Source organism: Arachis ipaensis, chromosome B3, assembly GCF_059453495.1.
Source record: "Arachis ipaensis isolate K30076 ecotype BB chromosome B3, ASM5945349v1, whole genome shotgun sequence".
In the NCBI taxonomy this organism is placed as follows: domain Eukaryota; kingdom Viridiplantae; phylum Streptophyta; class Magnoliopsida; order Fabales; family Fabaceae; genus Arachis; species Arachis ipaensis.
Genome location: NC_142438.1, coordinates 19221886 through 19241012, shown reverse-complemented (window position 1 = coordinate 19241012; position 19127 = coordinate 19221886). Strand labels below are relative to the sequence as shown.

Sequence of the window (19127 nt, the reverse complement as noted above, 5' to 3'; positions counted from 1 at the left end):
AACCACAATAACAAATATAAAAACTACTTACCATCATGACAGAATCTTTAACTCTAAAAGTTTCCAAGTTTGAATTATTTTAAAATCAAAGACCAACAACGATTTATTCTAAGTTTGGATTAACGTAATTATAAAGTAAGACATCTTTATAAAAAAAAAATACTAAATTGAATTTAAATTTAAATTTGAATATCAAATGAAAAAATAAAATATCTTAATTATTTGTTACGATATCAATACAAAAAATTGGATTTAATTTGAATCTCTTGTTTGTCTTTTCAAGTCAGATTTTTGTTCTAGTGTTTGGGTCCAACACCAGACTTCATTCATAGTGTCATGGAAAGAAGGACCATCTTGAGCTCCTAAGAATACCATCCACGTAGCTGCCACTGACAATGCGCCATAGCGCATTAAAAATTCTCTTTCTCTGTCTTGCGTAGTGCCTCCAGCAGAACTTTCATCCAGATACTTCTTAGCATCCTTCGACCATCTTTTCAAAAGAAGTCTATCTGGCAACTTCTGTAAACCTACCCTTTTCATTGCACAAAACATGTGGCTGCAAGGAATGCCTTCACTACTCCACCGACTACATTCACACTCCATATGCTCAGTATTGCGATCATAAAGTACGTTATAAATATGTTGCCTCCTGTCACACTCCTTAACTTTTAACACAACAGTGGTTGATATGTTTTCCTCATTTATTACATCTAATGCGACCACTCTTTGAATCTCCTTTTTTACTTCTCCAAGAATCTCCCTTGTGTAAAAATTGGCAGCAGAAAGCTCCAATGCTTCTAGCCCAGTAGTTAGAACGGGCTCTCCATACAGCGTCTTAAATTGAGAAACTAATTCATTGTTTCTATAGTCCCTAAGAGCATGTTCAAGATTTTGGACCAACTCTAGAAGACTTTGGTGAATGCAAATAAACCTCTTGATGAAGTTGTTTATCGCCTCACACCTTGATGTTGTTCTAAGTCCAGCACAGAATTTATCCCTCAAGTAAGCGCTTGCCCAACTTTTCCTCTTCTCATATTCATTTAGAACCCATTCATTTTCCTCCAACCCATATTTTTTTATCATATTCTCCCAATATTCTTCAAATTCATCCGGATGCCATGGAGTATACAAACATCTTTTGAAGTCGTTGGAAAATTTTTTGTTTTTTATTTTTGCCGTTACATTCTTCTGAATGTGCCAACCACATAATCGGTGAGTTGCATCCGGGAAGATTTCTCGAATTGCTGCCTTCATTGCTTCGTCACCATCTGTGACCACAACACTGGGAGACTTGTTCAGCATGACTTCTAGAAAGTTTTGCAACAACCATGTATATGTTGCTGTCCGTTCGTCCTCTACCAAGGCAAAACCAAATATACATGTTTGGCGGTGATGGTTATAACCTGAGAAGATTACCAACGGCCTTCTGTACTTATTCTTCCGGTAGGTTGTATCGAATGCAAGCACATCTCCAAAGCACTGATAATCGGACCTACAAATGCCATCTGCCCAAAATAAACTTGCCAGCCGACCTTCATCAGTAGCACTGTACCTTACCATGGCCATCGGGTCGACATCTGCTTTCCCAAGTAGATAGCTAATCGTCGCATTGGAATCCCCACCAATGAGCTTTGCACGACGAGTTCTTTGAAAGTGATTATCTAGGTCCTTCTTTGTGAACCCGACATTGGCATAACCACCGGCTTGGCCTACCATTAGTCCCATTATTTTAGAGGTTGGAAGACCATGATCATGCATGGTATTCGCCTGAGCTTTTTGTGGCTCAGTCAACCCTCGATGGTTTGGAATTAGGTGTACCAAGCATTTTGGGACAAGATCGTGGTTGTGCTTCTCAACTAATTTTTTAACCCTCCAAGTCGAAGTTTTAGTGTCAAGATACACCGCAAGCATGGCTTCACAACCAGTGCGAGTCAGCGCTCTATGCTCCCTCTTCCTACTCAAACTAGATATGTATTTCTCGGCTCTCTTTCCTTCCTTGCTGCAAAAAAACCTCCTTCTGCGCTGTGTTCCATCTTTTCCACGTGCTGTATCACCCTTGCGAACTCCAAACCCGAGACACCTCGCATAACGTACATACAAGTTATAAGCTGCATCCGATGTTTCAAAGGTCTGGTTTATAATATCATCGGCCGTCACAGACACACACTTACTACTGCTGCCACCGCAATCACAAGTGCAGTTAACATTTTCTTCCACACCATTCATCATGCAATCTTCGACGTTCTCTTGTGAACTGAGTGGTTCCGAGTCAACATCCATTGCACCCTAATGAGATGAATTAATCAAAGGGCAATAAATAACAGTTTTCGATTAAATGCTATTAGTATTAATTAATTAAAACCTTTGAAAGTGACTGACTAATGCTCGTTGTTATAATTACAAGTAATCCCTAACACTAAACCTGAAATCAATAAAGCTAAACAAAAATTTCAATAATGATTTATAAAATTTCAATTATGGTCTAGTAGATACATGAGCAATATATATATATATATATGCGGAGCAATGCCTAATATTATTTGAACTCATATTTGATGCAAAATATAAAAGTTTTGGTTAAACTAAATTTCTTGAATATCCATGAGTGATGCTTCTCCAATCAGAACTTTTTACCCACTTAATGAACTTAATATTTTGGTTCTTATACATACAGCTATGTACATGCAAGTGGAAGGCAAAGCACCTTTCAATTGAATCTAACTTGCGAACGTATTTGTAGTAGCTAGAGAAAACTATAGAGTAGTCTATATATATTCTAATCATTCTTTGATGCATATACACCTCTGGACACTTTGTTTTCAATAAACAATAATATCACTAATAATTAGAAATTATGAAAGGTAGTTTTCAAATAACAGAGAAATTCAAGTCTTTCAGACTATATATCGACCCTGAAAGTCCATTTTAATTTCATTTTACCAGTTTTTTGCATAGCCCATTTAAATCTGTTTGATCCCAATTATACAATTATTAATAAAATAGTAAAAATCCCTAATTTTGGCTTCAGTTCATGTTTTTATGAATACCCATGTGCCCATATTCATGATCTTCACTCAATGTGATTATTTTCAGCAAAAAAATCAAACACAGCAACAAAACACAAAAGGGACGAACAGGAAAATTTGTAGGAACTCACCAAATTGGGACCAGGTTGTGCGAAGGAAGCCGAGAAGCTGCTGAAGGCGAGGAGGAAGTCCGGGGACCTGCTGCTTCTGTCTCCGGCGTGGAAGACTTCCACCCTCCTAGGTGGATATGCTAAAGCTGCTGAAGGACAATAATACAATGCAAGTGTAATTATGTTTTCACTAAAACTCATCTACAGTATTTATTTCCAAAATTAAGTGCATTCCCTTTTTCATTCACTCAATCTTGAGAAACAAGATAAGATCACTTCAGCCTCATTCAACAAAATTGTTGTACCACAAGTTGGTGAATAATCATGGTCTGCATATCTTTGGTCATGTTTCAGGTAATGACCATGGATATTTGAAGAAAAAGGTAGGAATTGCAATTGGTGCGACTATTTTGGGATTAATCACATCTGTTAGCATAGTGATAATAAAAAAATCAGGTAAATATTGTCACAAATATAATTTACCTTATGTCACAGTCCCCAAAAGGAAAAAAGTACAAAGTTGTTTTTTTCATGATCTTACTCACTGTTGTTTTCTAATCAATTAGGAGTTGCAAGAATAATTCAAAGAAACAGACAAGGACAGAATGTCACTGAGCTACCAATATTTGATTTCTCAGTCTTAGTTAAGGCAACAGAGAACTTTTCAAGTCGTAACAAACTTGGAGAAGGTGGTTTTGGATCAGTATACAAGCTAAAATAAAAGCCATTCATTCAAGTACTTTTGTTTTTATTAAAATATCTCCAAGTGACTAACAATACCAAATGATTGTTTTTCAGGGCACACTAACAAATAGCCAAGAGTTAGCTGTGAAAAGGCTTTCAAAAAAGTCTAAACAAGGTTTAGAAGAGTTTAAAAATGAAGTGGCGTTGATAGCCAAACTTCAACATCGTAATCTTGTAAAGCTTTTTTGTTTTTGCATTCAAGGAGTAGAAAAAATATTGATTTATGAATACGTGCCGAATAAAAGCCTAGACTACTTTGATTTTGGTAAGACTCACTCACTATAAATTCTAAAACATATGTTGCAACTATAGTATTTCTTATGTTGCTTGTATACTACAAGTTCAAGTTATATACTAAGCATATCTGCCTAATTGATAAGGTGAAGCCAGAAAGAAGATGCTAGATTGGCTTAAGCGTTTCAACATTATCATTGGTATTGCTCGGGGACTTCTTTATCTTCATCAGGATTCTAGACGGAGGATTATTCATAAAGACTTGAAAACTAGCAACATTCTGTTAGATGCAAATTTGAATCCTAAAATATCAGACTTTGGCCTAGCTCGGACATTCTTAGGCAATCAGCTCGAGGCTAACACGAACAGGGTAGCTGGAACATAGTAAGTAATTTTCAATCTAATCACAACTCTTTTAGATTTCATTTGTATTTATCTTAGTTTCATATTGGACTTTGAGTAGTTATATGCCTCCCGAATATGCAGTACATGGACAATATTCAATGAAGTCTGATGTTTTTAGCTACGGTGTCATACTACTAGAGTTGATAAGTGGGAAGAATAATAGAAAAATTGTTTTAATCCCTTGATACAGTCTAGTAGAAATTAAAGAACCTTTATACTCATATATATATTCCCATGGTTCTGTTGGTTCTCTGATTTTTCAATTCGGGATTTGTCCCTTCTAATGTTTTGTTTATTCTCAATGAAAAAGTAGGACGAAAGGACACAGAAAACCTTTAATGCGTATACAAAAGACAAAGAATTCAACACATAAAGAATGAAATACCAGAATATTAAGACCTTATCATATATATAGCTATATATTCTCTATGCAATTTGCACCTCTGCAATTATATATATATTTTTTTTATATTACTGTTTCCCTTTCATCACTACTTCTTATTTCAAAGTCCATTTTAATTTCAGTTACCAGTTTTTTGCATAACCCATTTAATTCTGTTTGATCCCAATTATACAATTATTAATAAAATAGTAAAAAACCCCAATTTTGCCTTCAATCATTCATACAGTTCATCTTTTTATGAATACCCATGTGCCCATATTGGTGATCTTCACTCAATGTGATTATTTTCGGCAAACAAATCAAACACAGCAACCAAACACAAAAGGGACGAACAGGGAAATTTGTTGGAACTCACCAAATTGGGACCAGGTTATGCGAAGGAAGCCGAGGAGTTGCTGCTTCTGTCTCCGGCGTCGACGGGCGCAACGACGGCGCGAGACTGACTGCGATGCGGTGACAAGACACGGAGCGGCGACGACGTCCAGTCCCGGGAGCTGCTGCTACTGCCGCCAGCGACGACGAGGGGAGGGAAGGCGCGCGAGACCGGAGACCGACGACGAGCTTGTCGGGGAGACCGTGAGAGAGACCGATGCCTATAGAGGGAGAGAACTAGGGTTCGCATCAGCAAGGCACAGAGGCACAGTGAGAGATGAGAGCGCTGCTGTGACACAGTGACAGTAATTGAGGGAGGAGAAGAAGATGTGAAACGACGTAGTTTCACAGATTTAAAGGGGAAAAAAAAGACCAGAACCGGTTTATTTAAACCGGACGAATCGAACCGGATTTAACAACATATCTAGTTTGATAATAAATTTTATTGACCGGTTTTTATTAAACAACCAATCATAGAATAACACATCAGCAATTTAAAAAAAAGTTGTTTTAAGGATTTTTATGGGAGCATCCCCCAATTAATAATCTAGACAAAAACTTACACACATTATGGAGGGTAGGAAAGCAAAAGATGAATAAAAAACATAGCTGTCATAGTGTCATGACTGTCATTCCATTTATTTTTTATTTGTTATTTTTTGTCAATATTTCTCTTTTGACTTTTAACACTTTGAATACATAGTTGTCTTTTTCTTCTTCATTCCCCCCTCCCCCCCTCTCTCTCTCTCTCTCTCCTTTGATGCCCCTTGGCCCAGCTCCTTCCAAAACACCAGAAATCCTCGAATGAACAAAATCTTCAACCATCCAAATTTTTGCACTTGAATAGCAAATTAACATTCACTTTTTCAATTATCAACCAACAAAACACAAAAAGCACATTCATACCATTGCATGAATTGGTTTACATTCATTCAATTGGTTTAACTTTTTTCCCCCAGCTAGACTTTATATTATTAATCATACATATATATCTTCTTCACCCTTATTCTGCTTCATCAAATTCTAACACTCGTTTCATGTCCATGTGATTATACATTATTGTATAGTCACATTCCAATAACCTATTCTATCTTATGTTTCTATGATCCAACCTTCGTGGGTTTTTGGAGAATCTTGAGTAATCTACGAAGGTTGGAGATAATTAATTGATACATACATATATTTCTTTGGAAATTATAAAGCCTAAAGCGTATTTGAGAAAGCGCAAGTTTGTTGTATAATTATTATTTTTTTTTCACGTCCAATGAGAGATAATAATGAGAAAAAAGTTTTACATGTTTTGGATTGGTGAATTTGGAAGAAAAAATGGAGTTGACAAGACCTGGCTATGCCGTAATTTATGTCATTCTACTTTGCGCCTTGGCACAAGGGGGCTCAGAGGGGAAGAGGGGCGAGGACGATGATTTTTCTCCATCATCGTTACTTGTACACACAACACAACAGGTTTTGAATTGTTTCTCTCTTTAATTTGTTTATTCATCATCATATCATGCATGATTTTTAATTCCTTGCTATTCATCATCATGAATATCGCATTAGACTATATATTTCATGTGTTTAATTAAGAACAATATTGAGTTTTGATGTTTTAGTATTTGGCTAATTTCACGCCAACTAGGTCTTGTAATAGGAAACTATGTTTTTTATTTTCCCTGCATGCTATGATGTCAATTTCCTTCACAACATGATTTTTAGGGGTATTATGTTCTTCAAAAACATGATAGTATATATCTTGTTATAGATGGTGATTATTTATACAATAAATTGTGAGACCTTTCTCTTCTGTAAAATCTCACTTACTAACATCAGAGTATTTGTCCATGTTATGTGCTATTAATTATATGACAACTTAGTTGAAGGAGTTTTGAAACATGATTAATTTTAGAATAAGTATTTTTCTTTTGTACAACTAATTCATTATAGTATTTTGAATGTGTAATCATCTTTACACACTTATGTCTTATATCTTCTCAATCATAGATTTTATTAAGTGTAAAAATTGATCACATTAATTTAAGTCTATAACTATCATTGGCCTTTTATACATATAGGGTTTAGTTAATATGTGTTTTAAGAACACATGATAAGATTATTATTAGTGAAAAATTTTAAATTTTTTCTTTTAATAAATACTTGAAAATTTAACTTTTTTTATATTTTCAATGGTTTATGCAGGCCGAGATAGTGCCAAAACATAGAAAAGAATTGACAAAGAACATTGAAGCCAAAGAGTTGGACTTACATGCAAAAGAAGAGAGCAATGACATTAGGCCAATACTTTTCAGAGAAAACAACACACACAAAGCAACCAAATCAAACCAAACTATTGATCCACCAACACCACAACCACAGTCACCGCCACCGCGACGATCTCATCGACTCGTTGCCGCTTCTAGATCTCTAACAGAGAGTAGTGATCCTGTAACTTCTCCTCCACCTAATAAAAATGAAGATGACAAACAACCAAAAACGACGGTTCATGGTGCTGCTGCTGTATCAGGAATTCTAATGGCACTTGGGGTGTCCTTTTGCTATAGACAGGTCAAAACCAACAAAGAGGAAAAAGAAGATATACTAATATTAACCTCAAAGGATTATGCTGGCGGTATGAAACCTTATGCTTAACTAATTAGCTTTTAGGAAAAGGGTTAAATCATCATTTATCCTCCATTAAACTTAGTTTCATATGCAGTTTACTTTCCAACTTTGATTCATATTTTATTAGAGTCACATTGCAATTTAGTAAAAGATATCATTTGCACCATTTGATAATATTAGAGTATCACATTGCAGTTTCTCAGTAAAAAAGAAAGAGGTATGATACTTGATTTTTACACCAGTTCTGCATGTAGTAGTTTATTTTGTAAAATTTCTTCTTGTAACTAACGTTACAAGATAAGTTTATTCCGACATATATGTACAAATTTCCTATTATACAGTATATATTTTACTGTTATTGAGATCGAATATTTAAGTTCTTTATTCAATCTAATTATTTAGGTTCACCAAAGATTGTTCGTTTGGGAGATAATACTGAACTTAACAAGCATAATAAGGAAGAAGAATCTGGTACAGATAACAATGAAAAGAAAACTTCTGATGATGATGCTATAAGTGGCTCAATTGATAATAAGAATGAAGGTAGCAACGCTACCTCAGAAGTTGAGACAACAGCACCATTACAAGTTGTGGAACATGTAGTTGAATTTGCACCAGGCCCACCACAACCACCACCACCGCCACCAACTCGATCAGCTCCACTACCTCCCCCGGCCCCACGGCCCCCTCCACCGCCGGTCCCCCCACGGGGCAACGGTCCGCCACCACCACCGCCTCCAAGGCTACCCGGTCTGGGCCCTCGGGCGCCACCGCCGCCGCCTTTAAGAGGAGGGCGAGGAACAAGTCATCCTCCACCTGTTCCTTCAAGACCATTGTCTAAAAGATTTAGAAATGTTGCTAGAGTAGATAGCTTTACTGAGGCCCCTGATCCTGCAAAGCCTAAACTAAAGCCATTTTTCTGGGACAAGGTTAATGCAAAATCTGATCAAGCAATGGTGTGGCACGAAATCAGCGGAGGTTCATTCGTGTAAGTAACATTACCCAGTTTGAAATAATTTAATTTGGGGAATGCTAGGAACAATGAAAATTTTGAACAATATAAACAACCACCAATCAAATGAAAATACACTACACCCTAATTTAATGCTATTAATTAAATTTACTCTTTTAACCTTATTAATTCACATTTTACACATTATTCAAAAATCTTGTTAGTTACCTATACTTTTCCATTTAATTTTGATCCACTTCTACAAAAATAGTTACCTTTTGTATCAACCGCATGAATGATCATTTAAAAGAATTGATATGATTGGACAGACAGTGTAAATATCAAAATTAAAATAAATTAAAAAAAACAAAAATATATTGTTTCTATGTTGTTTTGAAAATAGAATCTAAGTGCAGGCTAAGTGATTAAAAATCTATTGAATGAGAAATTTTAATCACTTAGAGAAGTCATGTGAGTTTATGCTTTAATTTTGACCATTCATGTAATATTAAGGGTCCAAATGTTAATCATTTCAATCTCAATATAAATAATTGATATCATGTGATACTCATTTTTCATGTGTACTAATATGATCGTACTTATCTTCATGGCAACTTACCAGATTCAATGAGGAACAGATGGAGTTTTTATTTGGTTGCACAAACCATAACAAAAATGAACGCAAAAAGGATTCACCACAAATTGATTCAGCACAGCTTGTTCAGATTATTGACAAGAAAAAAGCACAGAATTTGTCAATTCTTTTGAAAGCTTTGAATGTGACAACAGAGGAAGTTGTTGATGCCATTAAAGAAGGTGAATCAACTTCTTTTGAATGAGACCTAAGTATACCTCAGAATTTATCATTGCTTCCAAGTAAACGGAATTTTGAAACGGATGGAGTGTTAAAAGTTAAATGCATAAGGAATTCCCTTCTGAATTGATTTAGCATTAAAAATATAAAAATAAACATCAAAAGAATTTATGTTTATCATTAAACCATACTGACTTTTTCTTTAACAAAAGAACTCAACACAATTAAAGTAGAGTTTATTACAATAAATCATAATGATCTATAGTTCATAGCAAAAAACTAGTTATAATAATATGTTGGTTGAATCAGGTAATGAGCTTCCTATTGAGCTCATGCAGACACTGGTGAAGATGGCTCCGACATCCGACGAAGAATTGAAGCTTAGGTTATATACAGGACCCCTTTCTGATCTTGGCCCTGCAGAGAAGTTTCTCAAAGTCTTGGTAGATATTCCATTTGCTTTCAGACGCATTGAATGTTTGATTTTCATGTGTACCCTTCAAGAAGAGTCCTCAACTATGAGGGAGTATTTCACAACATTAGAGGTGAACTTGACTACTTAAGATTCTTTTCTTTCATTTTGAATTTCAATTTTTATTTTAATTTTATCTTCTTAGCTTTATTATAAAGTATAATAGCTATAAGCAGAATTCAAGTGGAATGAAATGTGATGTTTATAAATTAAGATTTCTGAGTTAGAGAAGTTTGTGAATTTGATTATTAGTTTCAATTCAAAGACTAGAAATTAAGCATTGCACTTCATGCTTTTATGATAAGACTGAATAACATTTAGATTGTTTTTAGGTCAAGATAGATTGGTTTGAATTTTTGTTTTCAGTTTCTACATGCTTATCTTATGATTCTTGCAACTGAATGGCAGGTTGCTTGCAAGAAACTTGTAAAAAGTAGGCTATTCTTGAAGCTTCTAGAAGCAGTTCTTAAAACCGGCAACCGAATGAACGACGGAACATACCGCGGCGGCGCGCAAGCATTCAAGCTGGACACACTCTTGAAGCTATCAGACGTGAAAGGAACAGATGGGAAGACGACGCTGCTGCACTTCGTTGTTCAAGAAATCATTCGATCCGAGGGAGTTAGAGCTCTAAGAACGGCGAAAGAAAGCGGAAGCATGCCAAACTTGGAAACAGAGGATTCTTCTGAAGAAAACTACCGAAGCCTCGGCATTGAAGTAGTTTCAGGCCTAAGCGCTGAGCTATTGGACGTGAGAATGGCGGCGTTAATAGACGGCGATTTGATCAGTTCTACGGTGGCGAAACTCAGCCACTCGCTTTCCAAGACTCGAGAGTTTCTTGACACCGAGATGAAGAACGTTCAAGAAGACGGCGAGTTCCGATCTTGCATGGAGGGATTTCTGGAGAAGGCGACATCGGAAGTGGCTTGGTTGATTGAGGAGGAGAAGAGGATAACGGAACTTGTTAAGGGAACTGCAGATTATTTTCACGGTAATTCAGGGAAAGAAGAAGGGCTTAGATTGTTCGCCGTTGTCCGCGATTTCTTGTTCATATTGGATAAGGTGTGCAAGGAGGTGAAGGAAACAAACATTAAAGAGGCAAAGATTAATGCTGCTTCAAAGAATTATAATAATAACAATAATAATCATAATGATAATAACAATAATAATAGTAATGTTAAAGAGTCTTCACCGTCAGTGACGCCGTCTTCTACCACGGAAGCTCAACAGCAAAATTCAGGGCCTTCTGAACTTCATAGGAGATTGTTTCCTGCTATTGTCCAGAGGAGAGTGGATGATGATTCTAGCTCTGATGATGACTACGACGATGACGACGATAATAACAAAATTTCTCCATAACTTTGGTGTGTATCTAGTTATATATATGTACAGGTGCAACTGGTTTTGGTTTGAAAGTGGATTGTGCTACTTTCTGTCAAGAACTATCTCTCCCAAAATTTTAACTAGAAGTGGGTTTTATATCTGATACAATTCTTCATGCAAGAGCTTCTTTGCTTGAAACATGAACAATGCACAGGTCCATTCATATCTCTGCTGATATTCTTTTATTTATTTATTTAACTTAAAAGAATGAGAATGGTAAAGATCAAATTCTAGATCTTTTGGTGATAAAGACTTTAATATCAATTATGTACCTCTTACTAATAGTTAAGCTTTGGGAGAGATAGTTCTTGATGATGTTTTTGTTTTTTTTTTCTTTTTTATTTTTGACCGAGAGTTGTTTAGAGTGTGTTTGATATGAAGATGAGAATAGGAAGGAAATTTTCATAAACTAGATATAATCGATGAAATTTCAACCCCATTTTGTAGTGAAGTACCAAACACGACTCAATACTGCCTCAAACTCATGGCAAGGAAACAGAAGCCCTTGAGTTGATATATAACGGAATTTCTATGTGATATAAAATTTTTTAATTTAAGAAAGGGGCATGTATTTTGTCATTGTTTGTTAAGGTGAATATCCTGATCAATTTTAGTTTTGTAATGTCTATTTTCTGTAGCAGTGTTCCTTATAAAAATGGTTTGAGCATTGTGGGGTTTCATTTTAACATTTAACGGAGAAGAAAATATACATATAATTAACAAAAATGTAATTTTGATGTATTATAAATGTAAAATATTTTATATATGTATCCAATTACATAACAATATGTGAGCAAAAATAACTACTTTTTACATTATTCGCGTGAATAGGGTTGGCAATGAATAGATAGGGTAGGGTTTGGACTCTACCATAATTCTATCCGCAGATTAAAATTTTTTTTAAAATTTTATCCTATCCTACCCGCGTGTTAAGAATCTCTCAACCCTAACCCCACTCTAAGGTTCTAAATCTTATCCTACCCGCAGAAAATTAAATTTTTTCAAATAAATATAAAATTCAATCATTTTAAATTTCATACATATTAATAAAAAATTGAGTAAATCTAATTTAAGAAATGGTGTTAGAATTTCTGAATTCACTTGGTGTAATATGTGATATCTCAATATGAATTTTATTTTTATTTTAGGCTAACTTTATAAAAAAAATAAATGTATTGTGTTATGAAATTAAACAGCTAGCTTAATAGTTATTACAAATTTGGGTTAAATACGATTTTGGGTCCTAACGTAGAGGCCAAAAATTTATTTTGTCTCTGGCCTTTTTTCGCAACAAAATGATCCCGAAAGTTTTAGTTTATTTTAAAATCGTCCTTTTTACCAAATTTTTTATTTTTATTACCAAATTACCCTTAATAAAAAAATTAAAAAAAGAGAGAAAACGTGTAAAGGAAAAAGGGAAAAGAGAAAACGCAAAGGGAGAAAGGGGGTTCGAGAAGAAGAGAGGGAAGGGAATGGGAGGGGTCCTCGCCGCCGCCGCTGCCGCTCCTCATCGTTCGGTCCTCGTCGTCTCTAGGGATGGCAACGGGTTCCCATGGGGGCGGGTACATGCCCCCCACCCCCCGCCCCCGCCTCCGCCTCCAAAAACCCTCCCCGTCTCCACCCCATCCCCGTGACGGTTAACAGGGACCCGTACCCGTTGGATATTCGGATATCCACGGGTTTAGAGGAAACAAATAAGAAAAAAATAAAATGAACAAAAATCTAGTGAACAATGACATCTCAATCAACTCAGTTTTATAATCCAATCTTCAAATCTTCCAATTTTACGGTAAGAATGAAAACCCTAAATTTAGTTTTACAGCAACAAAATCTAACTCTATACCCAAATTTTTAACAGAATCCAAATCTAAACCCAATTTCACATTAAGAGAATCCAAATCATAATCCTAAACCCAATTTCCATTAACAGAATTCAAAACTTAATTCCAATTTCATAGCAATTTCATCAAATAAAAATCAGAACATATATTCTCAATTAATAGAAAAACAGAAATATCCAACTTATTGCAAGGTGGCCGGCTACGGAGTAGAGTCGTCATCAACTTTGTTGAGCAGAGGCGATGCAGAATCCTCATGGAGCAGAGGCGTTGCTGAAGTAGAGTTGCCGTCGATGACGCAGAACTGAGGTAGAGACGTCACGAAGCAAGTCGCGAAGCAGATCTGCGGCAGAGGCATCGCGAAGCAGATCTGAGGCAGTGGCGTCACGAAGCAAGTCGTGAAGCAGATCTGAGGCAAAGGCGTTGCGAAGCAGATCTGAGGCAGAGGCGTCACGAAGCAGAGGAAGCTAAGAGGCAGCGAAGCTATAAGTAACCAACAGTGAGCGACGAAGTGAGCGGCGGCTGTGACGGAGGAAGGTCAGGGACGATGATGTGAGGAACTTAGAGGGAGGAAGACGGCGACACCGTGAGAAGGAAGATTGGAAGGACTAAACGAGAAGGTGGCAAGGTGCTGGAGAGATCGAGTGAGGGAGAGGCTCATGTGATAGAGAGGGAAGTGAGAAGAGAGGCACGGAGACGTATTTGGGGTTCGGGGCTAGGGTTTCAACTTTCAGCATATCATATATATATATATATATATATATATATATATATATATGGATATTTTTATAATTTCAACTTTACGGGTATTAAACGGGTACCCATGGGGCGGGTACCTCGCTCCCCGCCCCCGCCCCCGCCCCATTTGTTACACGGGTACCCGTACCCTCCCCCCACGGGAAAAAATTACTCCCCAAACCTGCTCCCCGGCGGGTAAATCCTCGCGGATACCCGCCCCGCCGAGAGAAATTGCCATCCCTAGTCGTCTCCGCTGGATCTCACCGCCAAATCTCGCCGCTGCTCCTCTTCTTGGCTCGACGTCGACGACAGCAGATCCGTGAAGGTGGACGTCGAGCGCCGCTCGCCATTTCTGCTCCTCCTCTTCGCTCGGTCGCCGCTCATCGCTGCTCCTTGCTGGTTTCTGGTTTCTTCTGGTTCTGCTGCTTCTGCTTCTGATTATCAGTTCTTTTGGTTTTTGTTTTTTTTATTATTGTTCTTTTGATTCCATTATCCATTGTTTTTTATGAGTTTTGAGTTCTGGGTATTTTTCTGAGTTCTGGGTTCTCAGATTCTGAGTATTGATGATGATGATGATTTTCTGAGTTCTGGGTTCTTGTTGTTCTTTTGTTGTTGTTGTTCTTGTGCTTGTAGCTGCTTTTGTTGTTGTTGTTCTTTTGATTCCATTGTTGTTCTTTGTTTCTGGTCATTGGTATTGCTTCTGTTCTGCTTCTGCTTCAACTTCTGCATTTGGTTGATTTTGGGGAAGAAGGGGGAAGGAAATTTTCGTTCGAAGGACGATTTTAAAATAAACTAAAACCTTCGGGACCATTTTGTAGCGAAAAAAAGGTCGGGGACGAAATAAATTTTCGGCATCTACGTTAGGGACCAAAATCGTACTTAACCCTACAAATTTTTATAAAGTGGAGGTTGTGGGTTCAACACCCACTTCTTTCACTATATAGGAGTGCGGGACCCATAGGCAAACCTGCACTATTCTCTACCCTACCCGCAGCGAGTCGGGTAAACTATCTTATTCGAACGGATTAGTCCGGATTGAATATCTACCGGTAGGATATATTTTGCCAATTCTACGTGTGAATGGCTTATATGACTAAGTAAAATATTTTATATAAAATTAAACACTAATTAACAAAGGGAAAATGTTTTGGAGTTGATTTGTATGAAAATTTTGTTATAGAAATAAGGACGTGTGACAACTGAGAAATTGTTAGATGCTTTGTAAAAAGAAAAAGATGCCATAGTAGTATAATATTCAATTAATTACACATTTTAATTTGTAAGTTGTGTTTATGATAAATGATTTATAACATAGAATGTAATGTAATATTAGAAGAGTAAACTATAATGTTTTGCTAGGGTTTTCTGTGCTGTCGTTGCTAGGGTTCAGTCTTACCGTCGTTGCTGGGCTTGCACTCTGCTGCTCTCTCATCGTCTCTATGCATCAGTTTGCTTTCTCTCCAGTGTTGCGGGGCCTAGGCATGGGTTCTCTCCCTATGCTTGCTGCACCCTCGTCACTGGGCAAAGGTTCCACTGCTCCTCCATCGACGCTATTCACCCGCTGCCTTCTCTCTACCGTCGCACGTCCAAGGTGTTGGTTCTCTCACCGTCTCGGCGTTGCACTATTTTCTATTGTGCTCTCATAACTGGAGTTTCAACTACTCCTGGCACTTGCTCTACCTTCCCTTTACTGTTGCGGGTCCAGGGATCTAGTTCTCTTCCCGTGCTTCTTCTCTGATTCTCTTTAGAAAGAAAGAATGGGAAGTGACCTGACAATTGCGTTAAAGGAGAACTCTTTCCAAGAGGAAGACCTTTTCTACGAAGCATCAAGAAGGCCAAACCAAATGAAGATGAAGCCTTGCCGGATGTAGAGACTGAGCCTATAGAGGCTGGGGATGCTGAGAATATGTAGGTGGAGAAAATAAACTTTACAAAAGTTGTGATGGATTTGGTCACCGAAGAGTATATACCAACTGTAGTTGCGAACAAAACAGGTACTCGCACTGGGGCGTGCTTGTATAAGGATAGCTTGCTTCGAGATGGAACTGGAATGGTGCTATCACAGGAAGATATCTACCAACTAGTGGCCAAAGATTATAACCAATGTGAGACTAAGGATATGCTGTATGAGGCACAGACGCCCTTCGATTCAAAACCTATAGTGGAGGTGTCATTAGAAGAGTACGAGAATTAGTGTAGACCATGGAATTTCTCACTAATCGTTAAATCACTTGGAAAACCCTTGGTTATCGGGCAATAGAGTCCTGGGTGAATAGAGTTTGGTCTCGGAATGGAGAGGTATCACTGAAATTTTTTTTTTTGTTCGGTTTACGAATGAATGAGATTACCGACATACACTATTTGAAAGATCTTGGTAACTAGCAGATCATTATCTTTTGGTGCAGCGTTAGAGACTCTTATTTCAACCGTCTGAAAAGCCAGTTAGGAAATTAGAAAAAAAATTCAGTTATCGTCGGGGTTGACTGAGAAAGCCCCAATTGTTTATCCTCAACTGGAAGGAGTGGATAATTCTAGTGTGGTTCAAAATTTCTCAAATTCAAATGCCCAACTATAAGGACTACAGATGCAAATTCTGAAAAATCAGAAGCCGGAGTTAATACAAAGATAGCTGAAGTTTCTAGTACGTTTGGGCCATGGATGTTAGTAAAAAAGGCTTAACAAACGCCGACTCGCAATAAGGTCACTACGGACCTAGGACAAAAAAAGGCGCATAGCTCTGGATCACGCTTTCAAATTTTGGAGAATGAGGAGGCTTGTGTCTCAGATTATGTTCAAGCACCAAAAATAGATAGAGGGGCCAAATAACCTCAAGCCAATCTCCCGAATGGATAAGAGAAACAACCTCCCCAAAAAATGGGCCTTGCTAGTAAAAGCCAACTTCAGGTCGGTCAAAAGGAAAGTAAAGGTGTAAAGAATAATAGCATAGATGTGAGAAAAGGAAGCACTCAAAGTTCAGAGGTTACAACAAAGAAGGACAAGGAAGTGGTTACCTCTACTCAAACAGAGGTTTTGAAGAAAAAACAAGACTATTGGGTGACACTGAAAATACTTAAACATGAAAGAAATTGAGTGGGAGATGATGCGTTAGCTTTGGGAGGTATCCCGTATGTTCAAACATATTTGTCATCCCAGGAAGAGACTAGCAACGCTTTGCGAATTGTCTCTTAGGATGTGGGTTGCAAGATATGGGGTTTCAAGGCCAACCTTTCGCTTGGCAAAAAGGGGTAATTAGAAAAAGACTAGATAAATATATTGTAAACGATGCATGATCCCAAAGATTTAATTAGACAGTGATGAAACACTTTCCGAAATTAAAGTCAGACCATGGTCCAATTCTTTTTCATTTTGGTGAGCCAACTGGCGGATCTTTTTCTTGGCCTTTTAGATTTATTGATGCTTGGCAAACACATGCTAAATTTAAGAATTTGTTGAAAAAGTAACTGGCAGAAAAATGGGCCCTTAAATGAAAATATTTCAAAGTTTATGACGATAGCCAAGCATTAGATCTGAGATGTATTTGAAAAATTGTCAAAAGAAAAACACAGCTATTTGCTAGATTGGATGGCATTGTTGTTGCTCTTTAGTTAGAGGTAAACCCTTCCTAGACATTTGCAGTCCTTTCTGTGGAAGAAACAGGAGACAGTGTTTATTTAAGAAGAAATCTACTAAAAGCAGTGCTCAAGATGAATAACTATGAAGACAAAAATACCTCCTACTTCCATGGATTACAACTTCTAGAAGGAGGAGAAATAAAGTGACTATGTTGAAAAATAATGAAGGGGTATGGATAGATGATTCCCAACAACTAAGATCTTTTAGCACAACACTTTTGTAATTTATACACAGAGGACATGCCTTACAAGAAGTTAGAGGCTCCTAGTTTGTTTCCTTCGCCGACTGATGAGGAGAGAAGTATTCTAGACATTATGGTTACTGATGAAGAGATTTCTTCGTCCCTCTTTGCTATGGATGCTTGGAAAGCTTCAAAACTCGATAACCTATCTCCGATGTTCTATCAGAGCAACTGAAACTCAATTAAATGGTCATTTGCAGAGTGGGTGAAAAAAGTTTTCATTGATCATGAAAAAATCAAGACAGTCAATAACATATTCATCTCCCTTATTCCAAAAAGGGACAACCAAAAATCTTTCAGTCAGTTCAGGTCAATTGGATTATGTAATGTCACGTACAAACTGATCACCAAAATAATTTCTCACAGGCTCAAAGCAATTATACCGAAGCTTATTAGTCCTTCTTAGTACAATTTTGCCCCAGGGAGGTAGAGCACGGATAATATTTTAATTTCTCAAAAAGTTATTCATACGACGAGGACAAAGAAATGCCACGTTGGATATATGGCAACCAAGATTGACCTAGAAAAGGCATATGACAGATTAAATTGGCAATTTATCAAAGATACTCTCATTGAAGTTGGTCTGCAAGAGAAGTTGATTAATCTTATTGTACAATGCTATACTTCAACAGAAATAGAAGTCCTTTGGAATGAAACCCCAGCTAGTTCCTTTCTTCCGACTAGAGGTATCAGACAGAAAGATTCTATGTCCCCGAACCTATTTGTATTATGCGTGGAGAGATTATCTCAAATCATCTCGGTAAGAGGCACAATGTTCAATTATAAAGAATCTTAAATGGTAGAAATCGAGACAAATCTGAATCTCTCTTGTTTCTAAAATTATGTAGATGTGCTGCAATACAGTTGGATATTTTGTCTTCTCTTCAGAGTAGATCTGAACTTTTTTCTGATTTATAAATGTCTTCATTGATAGAAAATTTTTCTCCAAATTTCGATCTTCCAGATCTGTCACAACTAAAACACTCATAAAAGGGGACACCACAAAAAAAAATATTAACCACTAGAAGGTTATTAAAAATTAGATCTCTAAAAACAAGACTGAAAACATAAACAGAGATAAGAAAAATAAAAACAAAAGAAAAAAAATAGAAAAAAAATGATAGAACGAAAGAGCAAAAATGA

General features: G+C 37.0%; 2 protein-coding genes across 4 annotated transcripts; one reads left to right on the top strand and one right to left on the bottom strand.

Moving 5' to 3' along the window:
• Positions 1-156: 156 nt before the first annotated feature.
• On the bottom strand, positions 157-5621 carry LOC107629937 (protein FAR1-RELATED SEQUENCE 5). 3 transcript variants are annotated; one of them, XM_016332888.3, is made up of 3 exons: positions 5278-5621; positions 3158-3282; positions 157-2286 (listed from the first exon to the last, which is right to left on the bottom strand). In XM_016332888.3, the coding sequence occupies exon 3, from the start codon at positions 2278-2280 to the stop codon at positions 253-255; it is 2028 nt and encodes a 675-aa protein (XP_016188374.1). In that variant the 5' UTR covers positions 2281-2286; positions 3158-3282; positions 5278-5621; the 3' UTR covers positions 157-252. The 3 variants fall into 3 exon arrangements, with proteins under 3 accessions (XP_016188374.1, XP_016188373.1, XP_088362852.1); XM_016332887.3 differs by having other exon boundaries at positions 3158-3285; positions 5278-5601; XM_088506726.1 differs by having other exon boundaries at positions 3158-3562; positions 5278-5573.
• Positions 5622-6478: 857 nt separating this feature from the next.
• On the top strand, positions 6479-11559 carry LOC107632677 (formin-like protein 10). The gene is made up of 6 exons (XM_088509311.1): positions 6479-6758; positions 7491-7920; positions 8316-8901; positions 9488-9681; positions 9989-10224; positions 10560-11559. Exons 1-6 carry the CDS (start codon positions 6621-6623, stop codon positions 11508-11510), a joined length of 2535 nt encoding a protein of 844 aa, XP_088365437.1. The 5' UTR covers positions 6479-6620; the 3' UTR covers positions 11511-11559.
• Positions 11560-19127: the final 7568 nt, after the last annotated feature.